At 42.7% G+C, this 17,024-nt stretch overlaps 1 protein-coding gene across 10 annotated transcripts in view; it reads right to left on the minus strand.

The window, feature by feature from the left end:
- The window catches only part of TRPC1 (transient receptor potential cation channel subfamily C member 1), a 165,179-nt gene that overhangs the window by 86,219 nt on the left and 61,936 nt on the right, over window positions 1-17,024 (minus strand). For 8 of the 10 annotated variants that reach the window (XM_079777910.1, XM_079777903.1, XM_079777908.1 and 5 more), the window contains 2 exons: window positions 4,825-4,956; window positions 1,047-1,242 (listed from right to left, as the gene is read on the minus strand). In XM_079777910.1, coding sequence (XP_079634036.1) covers window positions 1,047-1,242; window positions 4,825-4,956 — 328 coding nt within the window. Of the gene's footprint in view, window positions 1-1,046; window positions 1,243-4,824; window positions 4,957-12,556; window positions 15,859-17,024 lie in introns of those variants that run through there. The other 2 variants (XM_079777909.1, XM_079777896.1) reach the window with 2 other exon arrangements.

The following is a 17,024-nucleotide window of genomic DNA, read 5'->3' on the forward strand; positions in this document are numbered from 1 at the left end:
TGACAAGGCCAATGAAAAAGCACTTTTCTCTTAAAATAGGATATACATGTGGGTAAGGCATATTCATTCAATACTTGCCACAGGAGGCCAGTAGGAAAAAAAAAATGAACAAATACCCAAGTATCATTTTTCAATGTTGCTTTCCTTACAGAACATTACCAAATTAGATAAAAGGTACTTAATTACTTTTCTTTCATCTTCTTTAGAATGAAATATTTGGTATCTCTTGTGTGTCCTCCACGGATACAAATATGTCATCAGAAAACTGCCTCTTAAGTTTTTTACTTCCCTAACCAGGGTAACCTTGGTTCTTTCTACTTCTCTTTGATTCTCTTCCCAATCATTTAGGTTGATTTTGTATCTTGTTATCTCTCTATTCTAACATTTTCTAAAATTACATGTTTAAGTTGTGGAACAACGTAGTAAAGAAATTAACCTAAGATTTAATCAATAATGTCTAGCCAAAATGTATATTAGAGGAAGTTTACATGTTTCTACTTACATGCATTAGCATTGTATTTCCTTTTGAAACCATATAGGTATTCTATTGATTTATAATCTTATAGCTACACTGATTCAAATTATTGTACTTAATTTATTTCCCTATAAATTTCCTACTTTAACTAATGACCTTGGAATATTAAAAAAATATAACACTATTATAACAGATCAATAAAACAAACTAGGACAAACAAAACACAAGAGGGAAAGTTTACTGTGAGGTCATGACATAAGATCTTACCTGTGTAGCTAATATTTTCCAAAACATTAAATTAATATATATTATTATTAAAATTAAAAATAATAGCAATTACCCCTGAATACTTGCTTAATACTAGTACTCATTATACTAAACTCTTAACTATATATTCTTAGTTAATTTTTAAAACTAAAGTTCAGACAGATTCAATAACTTTCCCAAGGACACACATTTTTATGAAGAAGAACTAGGATCTCAACTTATATGTGCTGCTCCAAAGCCTTGCTCTGAGTCACTAGACTACTGTGGAGGAAATAATTTAAATACATCACAGAAACCATCATACCTCCTTTTGGTTATATTTGATAGCAAGTTTTAGACGACTTAGATTCATTCTTTCTTCTAATAATCCCCGTTTGTCAAGAGGCTCATCACTAGATGTATGGTTTAGAATAACTTCCAATTCCCGTGAATTCCGGGCTTGTGCAAGCAAATCTTTAGCAAACATTTTACATTGCTGGGCTAGTTCCTCATAATCATTCCTGCAAAATAGAATTGTTGATTATTAGAAATGTTAGTTCCAACTTCTAACTATGCTATATTCACTAGAAAACTTTTACTCGGTAATATTTTAGTTCTGATAGTGGTGTGTGAAGTCATTATGTTCTGACTGTAAAAGGAACCTACTGTGCATTAATTTTCCTCAGCTTTGGAAAAAACTGTGACACAGTTATATTCATGATGTTCACACAATGTTTTCATAAGTATATATATAGACACACATATATATTTCCATATATATATATTGACTAGAGGCCTGTTGCAGGAAGATTCCTGCAATAGGGCTTCCTGCTGCAGTCGCTGCCCCGCCTGCTTCCCTCCCTTCTCCCCCGCCCCGCTTGCTTCTCCGCAGCTTTGCTCCCTTCTGCAGCACTTGGCTTCTTTCTACACGGTCTTCAGTCGTCGCTCTGGCCTGGATATGCAAATTAACCGCCATCTTAGTTGGGTTAATTTGCATGCTCGCCCTGATTGGCTGGTGGGTGGGGCTTGTGGGTGTAGCGAAGGTGCGGTCAATTTGCATGTTTCTCTATTATTAGGTAGGATATCCCTAGAAATCCTGATATTTGCAACTAGTTCTCTTAATTCATTTTCCCTTATTCTCTACTAGAGGCCCAGTGCACAAATTCATGCACAGGTGGGGTCCGACTGGCTGGCCTGGCCCAATTGGGGTGGACTGGGGCTGGGCCTGTCATGAGGAGGAGATGGAAGGAGGTTAGTTGGGCCAGCTGGGGGAAGGGGCCATGAGTGATTGTCCAGCAGGCCCCATTCCCGATCAGGATTGGGGGGCCAATTGTGGGCGGGGCTGGCCATGGGGAGGGGCTGTGGATGGTGGGCCAGCTGGCCCCACCCCCAAATGGGGTGGGGGTGCCGATCGGGTGCCAGCGGCCTGGGTGAGGAGCCATGGGTGGTTGGCTGGCTGGCCCTGCCCCTAATCGGGGTGGGGGGACCAATCTGGGGTGGGGCCAGGCAGGGCGAGAGGCTGCAGGAGGTTGGCAGGCCAGCCCCACCCCCTTTTGGGTGCAATCAGGGGTGGGCCAGCTGGGGGGAGGGGCTGTGGGCCTATCATGGTGGGGTGAGGCTTGGGGGGGAAGGAAGGGGACATTTGGCTGGCCCCACTCTTGATCGGGGTGGGAAAGTTCAATCAGGGGCAAGCTGGCAGGGGGGAGGGGCCTGGAGGTTGGCCGGCTGGCCCCACCCACCCCAGTTTGCTGGCCACAGTGGGCATCATAGCGACCGGACTTTAGGTTGTTATGGGCATTACAGTAGCTGGCTTCTTATATATATATATAGATAGATAAGTTTGGTATAAAACTTCCTTTTATATTACTTATCTAAACAATATATTTATGGTAACCAATAAATGTTACTTTATAGCTTTTAACTAAACATTTTTTTCAATCACAGTCTACAACATGTTTATGCTACTTCTAATATTAAAATAGTATTGATTCATTTTTAAAGTGTTCATTTGAAAAAATTTCAAGTTAAAAAGAAAGATCCTAAAACATGTCAAGAATTCTCTTTCAGAATCACATTTCCTTAAAACTTAGGATTTAACTGTTGTTAAAGTCAATTTGTGAGGAACTAAGAAGTTTTAGTAGATCATTTTAAAAAAATATATTGATTATATTAAATTTATATTTGAGTATAATAATTTAAGAATAAAGCTAGAAATAAATAATTATGAGTCCACTGAACTTCAGAAATTTGTATTCCTTTTTTTTTAAAAGGAAAGGAAGGGAAAATAGGAAGATTTCCTACTGATTAATATTTCTATAAAACGGGGTCTTCCATAAACTGGCTACATAAAATTATAATTTAAAAAATTTAAAACTCTTAGGGGCTAACATTTTTCTCATCCATTTTTTGCATTTACTATTTAACCAAAATACCTAAGAATAAATAGTTGGATTTCTTTAACAAATGAATTAGTACCTGCTTCTTAGTTTAGAAATCTAGTTGCAGGTGGGAAAATTCATCTAGAGTGTATATTTTTACAAAGATATCTCACCTTTAGATAAAGATTGTAAAACCACTATATTCAATGGTAAAATGAATACATTTTATAAACCTAATTTGCTTAAGCTCTGATAGATTCCTGGAAGACTGCAAAGAGGCTGTATAATTTGGATAGAGATATAGTAGACTAGATGCAAAGAGTCCTCTGTTCTAGTTACAACTCTGCTCCTACTTTCAATGTCAACTCTGTTCCTAATTAAATGTTGGTATCAGTAAAACAGCTAACCTATATAGATCACATTCCCTACCTATAAAAACAAGGGGTTACAGAAAAGGATTCTATGATCACTTCAAAATCTAACTTTATTAGTCTATGATTATAATTTAATCATAGTAGTTATTTCAAATCCCTTTTTAGGAGGAATTGTATTTTATATGGTAACTCAGAACTCTAATTATGAGATTATAATAGCAAGTTCTTCATATTTAAAAGAAATAATTTATTAACAGTCTCATGTGCTAATTAAAGTAGCAACAAATTACATTTTAAGCATGTCTCATGTTCATCCAAGTATATACTTTGTCATTTCAAGTTCAGGTAAATTTTAATGTATCCAAATTAAAATATAGTATTTCTAAACTTGAAAACGTATAAACAGGTATTTTTAAAGATTTCTGGAACTCAGAGCTCTCAAGAACACACACTATGTACTGCTATAAAGGCAAAGAAAATTGCAAGCTTCATTTTGCCCTTCCAGTAAGTAGAAGTTTGAATTTTCCCAATCTTATCAAATCATTGGAGGAAAGCAATGTAAGACATGGGCTCCACCATCATCTGGACATGAAAAGAAAGGTGGGAACTGGCAAGAAATCCTGATCAATTCTTCCTTCTTTGGAGGGCATCAGGGATACTTTAACTTAAGGGAAAGTCACAAAGCTTTTCCTCAAGTTGACTAAATGTAGTTTTCTAAAAAAAATTTTTTAAATGTCTATCAGTAGTTTAATAGGCTGCTTTTACCAAAGGCCCCCTCCCCCAACTTACCTATCTACAAAGAAATTATTAACAACAATTTGGGAGGGTATACAAACTGCACATAACTCTTCATTTCAGAAGAAATGTCTACATGCTATACTTCTCCTAACAGAAACTCTCACTAAACAGTGAAAACGAACTAGGTCTCTCTGTGTGGGACATCCCTGACATTCAGAAAGCATTCCACATGCTTCTAAAAGTTATGAAGAATCACACTCCAAGGACTATAGGATGTGGAGTAAGGAAGATAGGATAGAGAGTAGTTATAAATGGTTTTGTCCTTGCTCAAGCTGCCACTCCCACTCCTCTTCCCACTGCCCTTGGATGCGTTTGGCAATATGGAACAAAGCAGGGACTCAGGAGGGGCAGAGAGTAGATGGGAAGACATGACCTACATTATACCAGGGTCTATTCCACTGAGAGAGAAGGGAAATCTCAGCAGGTGGCAGCAAGGTCCATCATCTTGAAAAAAATGTAAATATATATTTTAAATTGCCCTATGAAAAAGTCAGGCTGAAAATATTCTGGAAAACAAGATAAAATATAATTTATAATTTCTATTCATTCCCACCTGAATTCCACCTCCACAAGGCTTAGTTCTTTTAAATCAGCACTAAGTTCAAATGCTCTCAGAATTGGATCTTCCTCTGTTAACATTATTAGAGCTGGGCTGGCCAAACAACGATATATATCAAGACGAAACCTGTGATAAAATTGTATTCCATAATGTAAAAGAAAATTATTATATATACATGGTTAGTACTTTTAATTCACAATTTTCATAAATTTAAAATTATAGTATTCTAAAATCAAAAGAAAATAAAACAAATATACTTATTACAGGATAACTTACATAAAAAGAAAGATACTTTGATACAAAATACTGAAAAATTTTCTATTCCTAAATCCAAATTTATTTTAAACTAGAGGCCTGGTGCACGAAATTGGTGCATGAGGGGGGGTAGGTTGAGTCCCTCAGCCCAGCCTGCACCCTCTCCAATCTGGGACCCCTCGAGGGATGTCTGACTCACAAGCCAGGACTGCTGGCTCCCAAATGCTCGCCTGCCTGCCTTCCTGATTGCCCCTAACCGCTTCTGCCTGCCAGCCTGATCACCCCCTAACCACTCCCCTGCCAGCCTGATTGATGCCTAACTGCTCCCCTGCCAGCCTGTTTGCCCCTAACTTCCCTCAACTGCAGGCTTGATCGCTCCCAACTGCCCTCCCGTGCTGGCCTGATCGCCCACAACTGCCCTCCCTTGCAGGCCTGGTCCCTCCCAACTGCCCTCCACTGCTGGCCATCTTGTGGCAGCCACCTTGTGTCTACATGGGGGCAGCCATCTTGTGTGTTGGAGTGATGGTCAATCTGCATATTACTCTTTTATTAGATAGGATAGAGGCCTGGTGCATGGGTGGGGGGCAGCTGGTTAGCCCTGAAGGGTGTCCCGGATCAGGGTGGGGGTACCCTTGGGGCATGGGGCGGCCTGGGTGAGGGGCCTGTGGTGGTTTGCAGGCCTGCCACACACCCCCAGCGACCAAAGCAGAGTCCTTGGTATCTGGGGTTTATTTATCTTCTATAATTAAAACTTTGTAGACCAGAGTGGAGCCAAGCCTCCTGCTTTCTCCATGGCGGCAGCCATTTCTGTTGGAATTTATCTTCTATAATTGAAACTTTGTGGCCTTAAGCGGAGGCCTGGGCCGGCCATGGTGTGTAGAAAGCTTGGCTTCCTCCATTGCCGGAGGCAACCCTAGCCTCCTGCTCTTTCCAGCTCCGTGGCTGCCGCCATTTCTGTTTGGATTTATGTATCTTCTATCATTATAACTTTGTAGCCTTGAGTGGAGGCCTAGGCTGGCAAGGGTAGGCGGAAAGCTTGGTTTCCTCCATTGCTGGGGAAACCCAAACCTCCCTCCTGATCTCTGTGGCTGTAGCCATCTTGCTTGGGGTTATTTGCATATTTACTCCTGATTGGCTTGTTGATGTGGCTTGTGGGTGTAGCAGAGTGATGGTTAATTTGCATATTCCTCTTTTATTAGGTAGGATGAAATATGTTAATAACTAATAGATTTTTTTAAATTTTTTATTGATTAAGGTATTACATGTGTCCTTATTCCACCATTATTCCTCCTTCCCCCCCCACTCATGCCCTTACCCCCTTGTTGTCTGTGTCCATTGGTTAGGCTTATATGCATGCATACAAGTCCTTTGGTTGATCTCTCCCCCTTACCCCCACCCTCCCCTACCATCCCTCTAAGGTTTGATGGTCTGATCGATGTTTCTCTGTCTCTGGAACTGTTTTTGTTCATAAGTTTATGTTGTTCATTATATTCCATAAATTAGTGAAATCATGTGATGCTTATCTTTCTCTGACTGGCTTATGTCACTTAGCATAATGCTCTCCAGTTCCATCCATGTTGTTGCAAATGGTAGGAATTCCTTCCTTTTTAGCGCAGCATAGTATTCCATTGTGAAGATGTACCACAGTTCTATAATCCACTCAACTGCTGATGGGCACTTAGGCTGTTTCCAAATCTTAGCTATGGTAAATTGTGCTGCTATGAACATAGGGGTGCGTATATCCTTTCTCATTGATGTTTCTAGCGTCTTGGAATATATTCCTAGAAGTGGTATTACTGGGTCAAATGGGAGTTCCATTTTTAGTTTTTTGAGGCTAACTCCATACTGTGCTCCACAGTGGCAGCACCAGTCTGCATTCCCAACAGCAGTGCACTAGGGTTCCTTTTTCTCCACCCTGATCACCCCCTAACCACTCCCCTGACAGCCTGATTGATGCCTAACTGCTTCCTTTTTAGCGCAGCGTAGTATTCCATTGTGAATCATTCTGACAGGTGTCAGATGGTACTGCATTGTTTTGATTTGCATCTCTCGGTTAATTAGTGACTTTGAGCATGTTTTCATATGTCTCTTGGCCTCTCTTCTGTCTTGTTTCGAAAAGTTTCTATTTAGGTCCATTGCCCATTTCTTGATTGGATTGTTTACCTTCCTTTTGTTGAGTTGTATGAGTTCCCTGTAAATGATGGAGATTAAACCTTTATCAGTGATAACATTTGCAAATATGTTCTCCCATGTAGTGGGCTTCCTTGTTGTTTCGTTGATGGTTTCTTCTGCTGTGAAAAAGCTTTTTATTTTGATGTAGTCCCATTTGTTTATTTTCTCTTTAGCTTCCATTGCCCTAGGAGCAGTATCAGTGAAGAAGTTCTTACGGCATATGTCTGAGATTCTGCTGCCTTTGGATTCCTCTAGTATTTTTATGGTTTCCCATCTTATGTTTAAGTCCTTTATACATTTTGAGTTTATTTTTGTGTATGGTGTAAATTGGTGGACGATTTTCATTTTTATGAATGTCTCTGTCCAATTTTCCCAATACCATTTATGAAGATACTGTCTTGATTCCATTGTATGTTCATGCCTCCTTTGTCAAATATTAATTGGGCGTAGTGGTTTGGGTCGATTTCTGGGTTCTCTATTCTATTCCATTGATCTATATATCTGTTCTTGTGCCAGTACCAGGCTGCTTTGAGAACCATGGCTTTGTAATACAGCTTGATGTCTGGTATTGAGATCCCACCTACTTTGTTCTTCTTTCTCAGTATTGCTGTAGCTATTCGGGGTCTTTTTTTATTCCAGATGAATTTTTGAAGAGTTCTTTCTAGGTCTATGAAATATGCCATTGGTATTTTAATGGGGAGTGCATTTAATCTGTACATTGCTTTGGGTAGTATGGATATTTTGATGCTGTTGATTCTACCAATCCATGAACACGGTATGTTCTTCCATCTGTTTATATCTTCCTCTATCTCTTTTTTCAGTGTCGTGTAGTTTTTTGCATATAGGTCTTTTACCTCTTTAGTTAAGTTTATTCCTAGGTATCTTAATTTTTTTGGTACGATGGCAAATGGGATTGCTTTTTTAGTCTCTCTTTCTGTAAGTTCACTATTGGTGTATAGAAATTCCATAGATTTCTTGGCGTTAATTTTGTATCCTGCTACATTGCCGAATTCATTTATTAAGTCTAATAATTTTTAGACGGAGTCTTTAGGATTTTCTATGAACAGTATCATGTCGTCTGCGAATAAGGACAGTTTTACTTCTTCTTTTCAATTTGGATGCCTTTTATTTCTTCTTCCTGTCTGATGGCAATAACTAGTACTTCCAGTACTATGTCGAACAGGAGTTGTGAGAGAGGGCATCCCTGTCTTGTTCCTGTTCTTAGGGGAAATGGTTTTAGTTTTTGTCCATTGACTGTGTTGCTGGCTGTGGGTTTATCATATATGGCTTTTATGATGCTGAGGTATGATCCTTCTATTGCCAACTTGCTGAGAATTTTATCAAGAAAGGGTGTTGGGTTTTGTCAAATGCTTTTTCTGCATCAATTGATATGACTATGTGATTTTTCTCCCTCAATTTGTTTATGTGATGTATCACATTTATTGATTTGCGGATATTGTACCATTCTTGCATCCCTGGTATAAATCCTGTTTGGTCATGGTGTATGATCTTTCTGATGTACTGCTGGATCCGATTTGGAGAATTTTGTTGAGGATACATTTTAGTTCTTCCTTGAATGTTTGGTATAACTCCCCTTGAAGCCGTCTGGTCCCGGGCTTTTATTTGCTGGGAGCTTTTTGATGACTGCTTCAATTTTTTCCATAGTTATTGGCCTATTGAGATTTTTAGAATCTTCCTGATTGAGTTTTGGAAGGTTATATTTTTCTAGGAATATGTCCATTTCCTCCAGGTTGTCTAGTTTGTTGGAATAGAGTTGTTCATAATATTTTTTAACAATCCTTTGTATTTCTGTGGGATCTGTTGTTATTTTGCCTCTATCATTTCTGATTTTGTTTATTTGAGTCCTCTCTCTTTGCTTCTTGGTGAGCCTGGCTAGAGGTTCATCAATCTTGTTTATCCTTTCAAAGTATCAGCTCTTGGTTTTATTGATCTTTTGTATTGTTTTTCTGGTCTCTATGTCATTCAATTCTGCTCTGATCTTTATAATTTCCTTCCTTCTGCTCATTCTGGGCTTTTCTTGTTGCTCTCTTTCTAATTCTTTGAGTTGTAGCATTAGATGATTTACTACCATTTTTTTCTTGTTTTTTTGTGGTAGGCCTGTAGAGCTATAAACTTCCCTCTCAGAACTGCTTTCATTGTGCCCCATAGGTTTTGGATTGTTGTGTTTTTATTTCATTAGTTTCCAGAATGTTTTTAATTTCTTCTTTGATCTCATTGGTAACCCAATCAATATTTAATAACATGTATTCAGCTTCCAAGTGTTTATTTTGGATGTTTTTATTGCAGTTTATTTTTAATATTATGCCATTGTGGTCTGAAAATATGCTTGGTATGATTTCAATCTTCTTGAATTTTGGGAGACTTTGCTTGTGACCCAGTATGTGGTCTATTTTTTAAAATGTTCCATGTGCACTTGAGAAGAACGTATTTTCCGCAGCTTTGGGGTGAAATGTTCTGAAGATGTCAATTAAGTCCATCTGATATAGTGAGTCATTTAGGATTGTTGTTTCTTTGCTAATTTTTTGTCTAGAGGATTTATCTAGTGATGTCAGTGGTATATCAAAGTCCCCTAGTATGAGTGTATTACTGTCAATCTCTCTCTTGATATCTTCCAGGAGATTTTTTATGTATTTGGGTGCTCCTGCATTGGGTGCATACATGTTTACCAGGGTTATATCCTCTTGTTGTATTGATCCCTTTAGTATTATTAAGTGGCCTTCCTTATCTCTTGTTATGGCCTTCACTTTGAGGTCTATTTTGTCAGATATAAGTATTGCTACCCCAGTTTTTTTTTCATTTCCATTTGCCTGAAAGATATTTTTCCATCCCTTCACTTTCAGTCCGTGTGAGTCCCTTGTTCTGAGGTGGGTCTCTTGTAGACAGCATATATATGGGTCATGTTTTTTTATCCATTCAGCCACTCGATGTCTTTTGATTGGAGCATTTAGTCTGTTTACATTTAAAGTAATTATTGAAAGGTACTTATTGTAGCCATTTTTATTTTTTGAGGTTGTGTTCTTTCTTACCTTTTTGTTTCTTCTTTTTACAGTATTCCCTTTAGCATTTCTTCCATTGCTGGTTTGGTAGTGATAAATTCCCTTAGCCTTTTTTTTGTTTGTGAAGCTCCTGATTTCCCCTTCAATTTTGATTGATAGTCTTGCTGGATAGAGTATTCTTGGATTGAGTCCCTTGCTTTGCATCACTTTGTATATCTCCTTCCATTCCCTTCTAGCTTGATGTGTTTCTGTTGAGAAATCATTTTATAATCTGATGGGGGATCCTTAGTATATAACTCTCTCTCTCTTGCAACCTTTAAGGTTCTCTCTTTGTCGATAACATTTGCCATTGTAATTATGGCGTGTCTTGGTGTGGGTCTTTTGGGATTCATCTTGCTTGGGACTCTCTGTACTTGAGTAACTTTTTTCTTCTCCATATCAGGGAAGTTTTCTGTCATTATTTCTTCAAATAAATTTTCTAGTCCTTGCTGATCTTCTTGTCCTTCAGGCAGCCCTATTATACGTATGTTATTTCATTTTGCATTGTCCCAAAGCTCCCTTAGGCCCTCCTCCTGCTTTTTAATTTTTTCCCTAGTTGCTGTTCAGATTGGGCTTGTTTCTGTAACTGATCTTATAACTCACTGATTTGGTCTTCTGCTTCTTCTTGTCTACTGTTGAAGCCTTCCATGGTGATTTTGATTGTAGTTATATCATTTTTCATTTCTTCCTGATTTTTGCATAGGTTGTTGATTTTCTCATCCATCTGGTGTATGAACTGTATGACCATTACTCTGAATTCTTTTTCTGTCATATTGCATGCTTCCGTTTCACTTACTTCCTTACTTGGCTATTCCTCCTTTTCTTTCCTCTGGGGATTGCTTCATTGTCTCCCCATTCTGACTATCACCAGAAGGTTCAGATGTTGAGTTGCGGGGACCTGGACCGTGTGCAGTGGTAGTTTTACACCCCCCAAGTGTCACTGAAGAGCTCTGATACCAAGACATGCGGTTGCTGTGGGTTGGTGGGAGCCATGCTCTCCCTGGATCAGAGTCACAGGCGCTTGGTCTGGCCTTGTGTGTGAACCTAGAATCAGGGATGCTGCCTGTGCCATGTTGAAACAGAGAACCCACTGGCATGTGCCAAAAATCAAAGTCCCCTATTGCATGTCAGGAGTCAGAGGCTCCCTGTGTCCATGTCGAGAATCAAGTATCAGAGCCTCTGTTTCTTGGTGCTACCTCGCACTGAGAATCAGGTCCCTGTGTGCACATACGCCAAGAATTGGAGTCACTGGCTCTTAGTGTGAATGTACTGGGAATCAGGGATTTCAAGCGCATGTAATGGGAACGGAGTCCAGTCACTGGTGGTCAATGCTGCCTCTTGTTTGGAGATTCAGGGTCCCCGATCTGCCCAGGAGACTGGGTGGCTCAGTTGCACTGTGTTGGCAGGAGGTCCACTTCTGCCCTGCGGTAAACAGCCTTCTGTGTGCGCTTGCCCTGAATCAAAGTCAGGTGGCACTGCCACTTAGTGTGGGTGTGGGGTCTGGTCACGCAGGTGTGCACTGTGGAAAACAAACTCCCTGTATCCATATACCCAGGCTCAAATTCTGCGCTGCCTTCCTGTGTGGGCACAGGGTCTTGTCGTGGGGAAGAAACTCCCCAGGTTTGCACCCCCAGGCTCAAATTCAGCGCTGTCTCCCTGCGTGGGCGTAGGATCTGGTCGCAGAAAACAATCTCCCCAAGGTCGTGCGCCTATGCTCAAATTCAGGAGTGCCGCCCTGCCTGGGCAGGGAGATGAGTCGTGGAAAACAAATTCCCCGAGTTCACAAGTCCGGGCTCAAGTTCAGCGTTGTTTCCCTGCCCTGTGTGGGTGCAGGATCTGGTCGCAGAAACTACCTCCCTAGGGATAACAGCTTGGCTCAAATTCCACTCAGTCTCCCTGCCTGGGCACGGAGATGAGTCACAGGAAACAAATTCCCAGAGTTCACAAGTCCAGGCTAAAGTTCAGCGCTGTCTCCCTGCCTCGTGTGGGCGCGAGACCTGGTCACAGAAGACCACCTCCCTAATGATGAGCAGCTAGGCTCAAATTCCACTCAGTCTCCCTGACTGGACGTGGAGAAGAGTCACGGGAAACAAACTTCCCGTGTCCGACACCAAGGCTCAAAGTCAGGCAGACTCACCACTGCTTTGTGTGTGCAGAAAGCCTTATTGTGCAGCTGGGGTCTGGTAGTTTCTATGTCGCTACCACGGGGGCTGCGGGGGAGGGGGATTGGCTTTGTGACTCACAGAAATCTGCGGCTGTGGTGCCTGGAGTCTTGATGTCCCTAGGTCTGCAGCTGTGGTGGCAGGTCTTCTACCAGAGCGGCTGTAGTGTCCTGATTTGCTTCCAAGACCAGACTGGGTGGTGACGAGACTAGGATTCTAGTCTCAAGCAGTTCTGTTCTTCAAGATGGCGTGGTCTCTGTGCCACTGGTGTCCTCCCCAGAGTGTTTGCAGCGGCCGCAGGGTTTTGCCGTCTAAGACTGCCCGGATTGGCAGCCCCCTGGAAGAAGTGCAGGGTCTAACTGTCCCTATTTCACTCACACACACACCCACACACATCCACACACACCTCTATCGCTCCCTCACTCACACACTCTCCCTCTCTACCTTCCTGCTGGTCGCCATCTTGCCTCCACCCCTCTATATTTTTTAAAAATATATTTTATTTATTTTTTACAGAGAGGAAGGGAGAGGGATAGAGAGTTAGAAATATCGATGAGAGAGAAACATCAATCAGCTGCCTCCTGAACACCCCCTACTGTGGATATGCCCACAACCAAGGTACGTGCCCTTGCCTGGAATGGAACCTGGTACCCTTCAGTCCACAGGCCAATGCTCTATCCACTGATCCAAACTGGTTCGGGCAATAACTAATACATTTTGATAATTAAATTATTCCTTCTTCAATAATAAAGACTACTTTAATATACTAAATATATGTAGCACATGAGTCATTCAACTAGGTTATTTTTTAAAGATGGTTCGAATCTTAAGAATGAAATCATGGGTTAGAAATTACAGAGGAATAAGTGGAGCTGCATGGACACGCTCCCATGACCAAACTGGAATTACAACAAAAATATACCCAGGTCAATACTCCATGGTTGGTGCAACCTGGTGCGCCCAGCCACAGGTCACAGGACCACGCTGCGTGTGTGCTACCAGAGGGAACAAGGGTTCCATCCTGCCTTGGATGCCAGGGCTGCACAGTGAATTGCATGCCAGAGGGCTCTGAGCCCTCAAAGGAAGTCACACACTACAAGAATTATACACACACCCCACTGACCCTGAGAATCTGAAGTAGACAATTGAGGGAGGGACCAGGACTGTGGGAGAAGGGGGTACAACTCAGAGTAGAGACAATAAAGGTGTGAAACTCAAGGCAGACCCAGCCTCCAGTCTAGCAAGTCCCGGATTATTGAACCACTAGGGGCTTCAATACGTCAAACCCCAAGCAGGGAGCCCAGGACCAGAAAGAGACAGCAAAAATGGGGAGACCAAAAAAGAAAGAAAAAAAACCCAAATGAAAGAAAAGGAGAAATCACCAGAAAAGGAACTAAATGAAATGCAGGCAAGAAATATGTCAAAGAAAGAATTCAGAGTAAGGGTCATACAGTTCCTAAACTGGCTGGATGAGAAAATTACCAACTAATGTAAGAATCAAGAGGAAATGAAGAATGATATAGCTACAATAATAATAATAATAAAAACACAATGGAAGGTTTCAACAGTAGACTAGAAGACACTGAGGACTGAATCAGTGAATTAGAAGACAGGGCAGAAAAACACACCCAATCTGAACAGCAATTGGATAAAAAAAATTAGAAAGCAGGAGGAAAGCTTAAGGGAGCTATGGGACAACATGAAATGAAGCAACATCTGTATAACAGGGGTGCCAAAAGGACAAGAAGACGAGCAAAGATTAGAAACCTTATTTGAAGAAATAATGACAGAAAACTTACTGATGCAAGGAAGAAAAATGTCACACAAGCACAGAGTCCCAACTAAGATGAACCCCAAAAGACCCACACCAAGACACGTGGTAATTACAATGGCAAATGTTAATGACAAAGAGAGAATCTTAACCCTTTGCACTCGCTTGCTTTTTTCTCGATTCCTTTATTCTAATGCTAACCGTGTCAAGTCACACTCGACATCCGAGTGCAAAAGGTTAAGGGCTGCAAGGTAGATAAGAGAGTTTTCTATAAGGGATCTCCCATTAGATTATCAAAATGATTTCTCAAACAGAAACAGATCAGGCCAGAAGGTAATGGAATGAAGTATACAAAGTGATGCAAAGCAAGGGACTGAATCCAAGAATACACCATCCAGCAAGGCTATCATTCAAAATTAGAGGGAAAATCAGGAGCTTTGCAGACAAAAAACAGCTTGGGAGTTTATTACTACCAAGCCAGCATTGCAAGAAATGCTAAAGGGACTGCTGTAAAAAGAAGAAATTAGAAAGGAAAGAATGAACACAAGCATAAAGAATAAAAATGGCTACAAATAAGTACTTATTCTGTATAATAAAAGGCTAATATGCAAATAGACCGAATGGTAGAACAACCGGAACAACCAACCAACCAGTCGCTATAACATGTGCTGGCCACCAGGAGGTGTGTGTGGAACACGGCGGCATTGGCCACAGCGGGATGGTGGAGCCGGTGAGCAGGGACACCAGAACAAGGCGGGTGCCAGTCGCTATCATCGGGGCAAGACTCTGGTGGTTACTGAAAATTCCTTGCTCCTGCACGCCGCGGTCCCGCCCAGCGCTTGCACCTGCTGCCGGCGCTGTCCCCACTCACACTGCTTCTGGTGCCAGAGCCACCACTTGCACCCACCACCAGCACCGGCACCCGCAGCCAGCGCTGGAGCCACCACTTGTACCCACTGCTGGTGCCCAATGCCAGTCCCGATTGCTCGGCACATTCAGCGGGTGTGAGCAGTGGCTGCTGGCCCTGATTGCCCCTGAGGGCTTCTCCACCTCTTCCTGCTCCTAAGGGGTGATCGGGGTAGTAGCAGCCGCTCACACTCACTGATGGTGCTGGCCCTGCTTGCACAAACTGCTAGCACTGGCCCCAGTCGCTCTGTGCCGTCAGCAGGTGTTAGCGGGGCAGCGCCATCAGCACGTGGGCACGGTGGTAGCAGGAGCAGGGCTGCCGGCAGACAGAGAAGCGGGGGCCGCAGTGGGAGGAGCCAGGCTGGGGTATAAAGGATGGGCTAAGACCTGACCCTGTGCCTACCACAGCCTCAAGGCCCACAGTTCCTTTCAAGGTGCACAAATTCGTGCACTGGGACCCTAATCTATTATAATCCTACCTAATAAAATGGTAATATGCAAATTACCATCACTCCACTACGCCCACGATTGGACTGCTGGGAGGTTGGGGGCGGGACTTGGGGTGGCCGATTGGGCTGGCGGGGGGCGGGGACTCATGAGTCCCTGTCCCCCGTTCCTCCTGCCGGCCCCAACGGCTGGCACTGCGGGAGGACCCATGGGGCTGGCGGAAGGCGCCAGTGGCGGAACTCGGGGTGGCTGATTGCATGGCTGCTGGCACCAGTTTTCCTCTGGCCACCTGCCGATCAGAGTGCCTCCCGCCAGCGCGATCGGCCACCCCGAGTTCCTCCATCAGCGGTGCTGGAGGAACTCAGGGTGGCCGATCGCGCTGGCGGGGGAGGAACTCAGGGTGGCCGATTGCGCTGGCGGGAGGCACTCAGATCAGCGGGTGGCCAGAGGAAATGGCACTGGAGGAACTCGGGGTGGCCAATCGCGCTGGCAGCCAGAGGAAACGGCGCTGGAGGAACTTGGGGTGGCCGATTGCGCTGGAGGCCAGAGGAAATGGCGCTGGAGGAACTCGGGGTGGCCGATCGTGCTGGAGGCCAGAGGAAATGGTGCTCAATCAGCGGGTGGCCAGAGGAAAACTGGTGCTGGCAAAAAACTGGTGCCAGCAGCCAGGTGAAGGAAGGTCTTTTGCACGAAACTTCGTGCAACGGGCTTCTAGTAAAAGCATAATATGCTAATTAGACCAGATGACCTTCCAGACGAAGCCCAGGTCCCGGGTAACTGCCGGCAGCCAAAGGAAGCCCAGGTCCCAGGTGCCTGCGGGTGGCTGGAGGGAAGCCCGGGTACTGGGTGCCTGCTGGCGGCCAGAGGGAAGCCCGGGTCCTGGGTGCCAGATGGAAGCCGGTGTCAGCAGCCAGGAGAAGGAATGCCTACTCTTGCACAAATTTCGTGCATTGGGCCTCTCGTAGATGCTAAAATCCTCAAAAAAGTTCTAGCAAATAAGATCCAGCATTACATTAGAAAGATCATACACCATAACTAAATGGGATTTATTCTGGGGATGCAAGTCTGGGATAATGTCTGCAAATCAATAAATGTGATACATCACATAAACAAATTGAGAGGAAAAATCACGTAATCATATCAACTGATGCAGAAAAATTATTTGACAAAATCCAACAGCTTTTCTTGATAAAAACCCTCAGCAAAGTGGGAATAGAGGGATTATACTTCAATATAATAAAAGCCTTATATATCAAACCTACAAGCCAACATCATACTCAATGGGCAAAAATTAAAACCATTTCCCCTAAGAAAAGGAATAAGACAGGGATGCCCACTTCCACCACTCCTGTACGAAATAGTAATGGAAGTACTAGCCATAGTGATCAGACAAGAAGAATAAATAAAAGGCATCCAAATTTAAAA

The sequence above is a fragment of the Cnephaeus nilssonii genome (assembly GCF_951640355.1).
Source record: "Cnephaeus nilssonii genome assembly, chromosome: 7".
Taxonomy (NCBI): Eukaryota; Metazoa; Chordata; class Mammalia; order Chiroptera; family Vespertilionidae; genus Cnephaeus; species Cnephaeus nilssonii.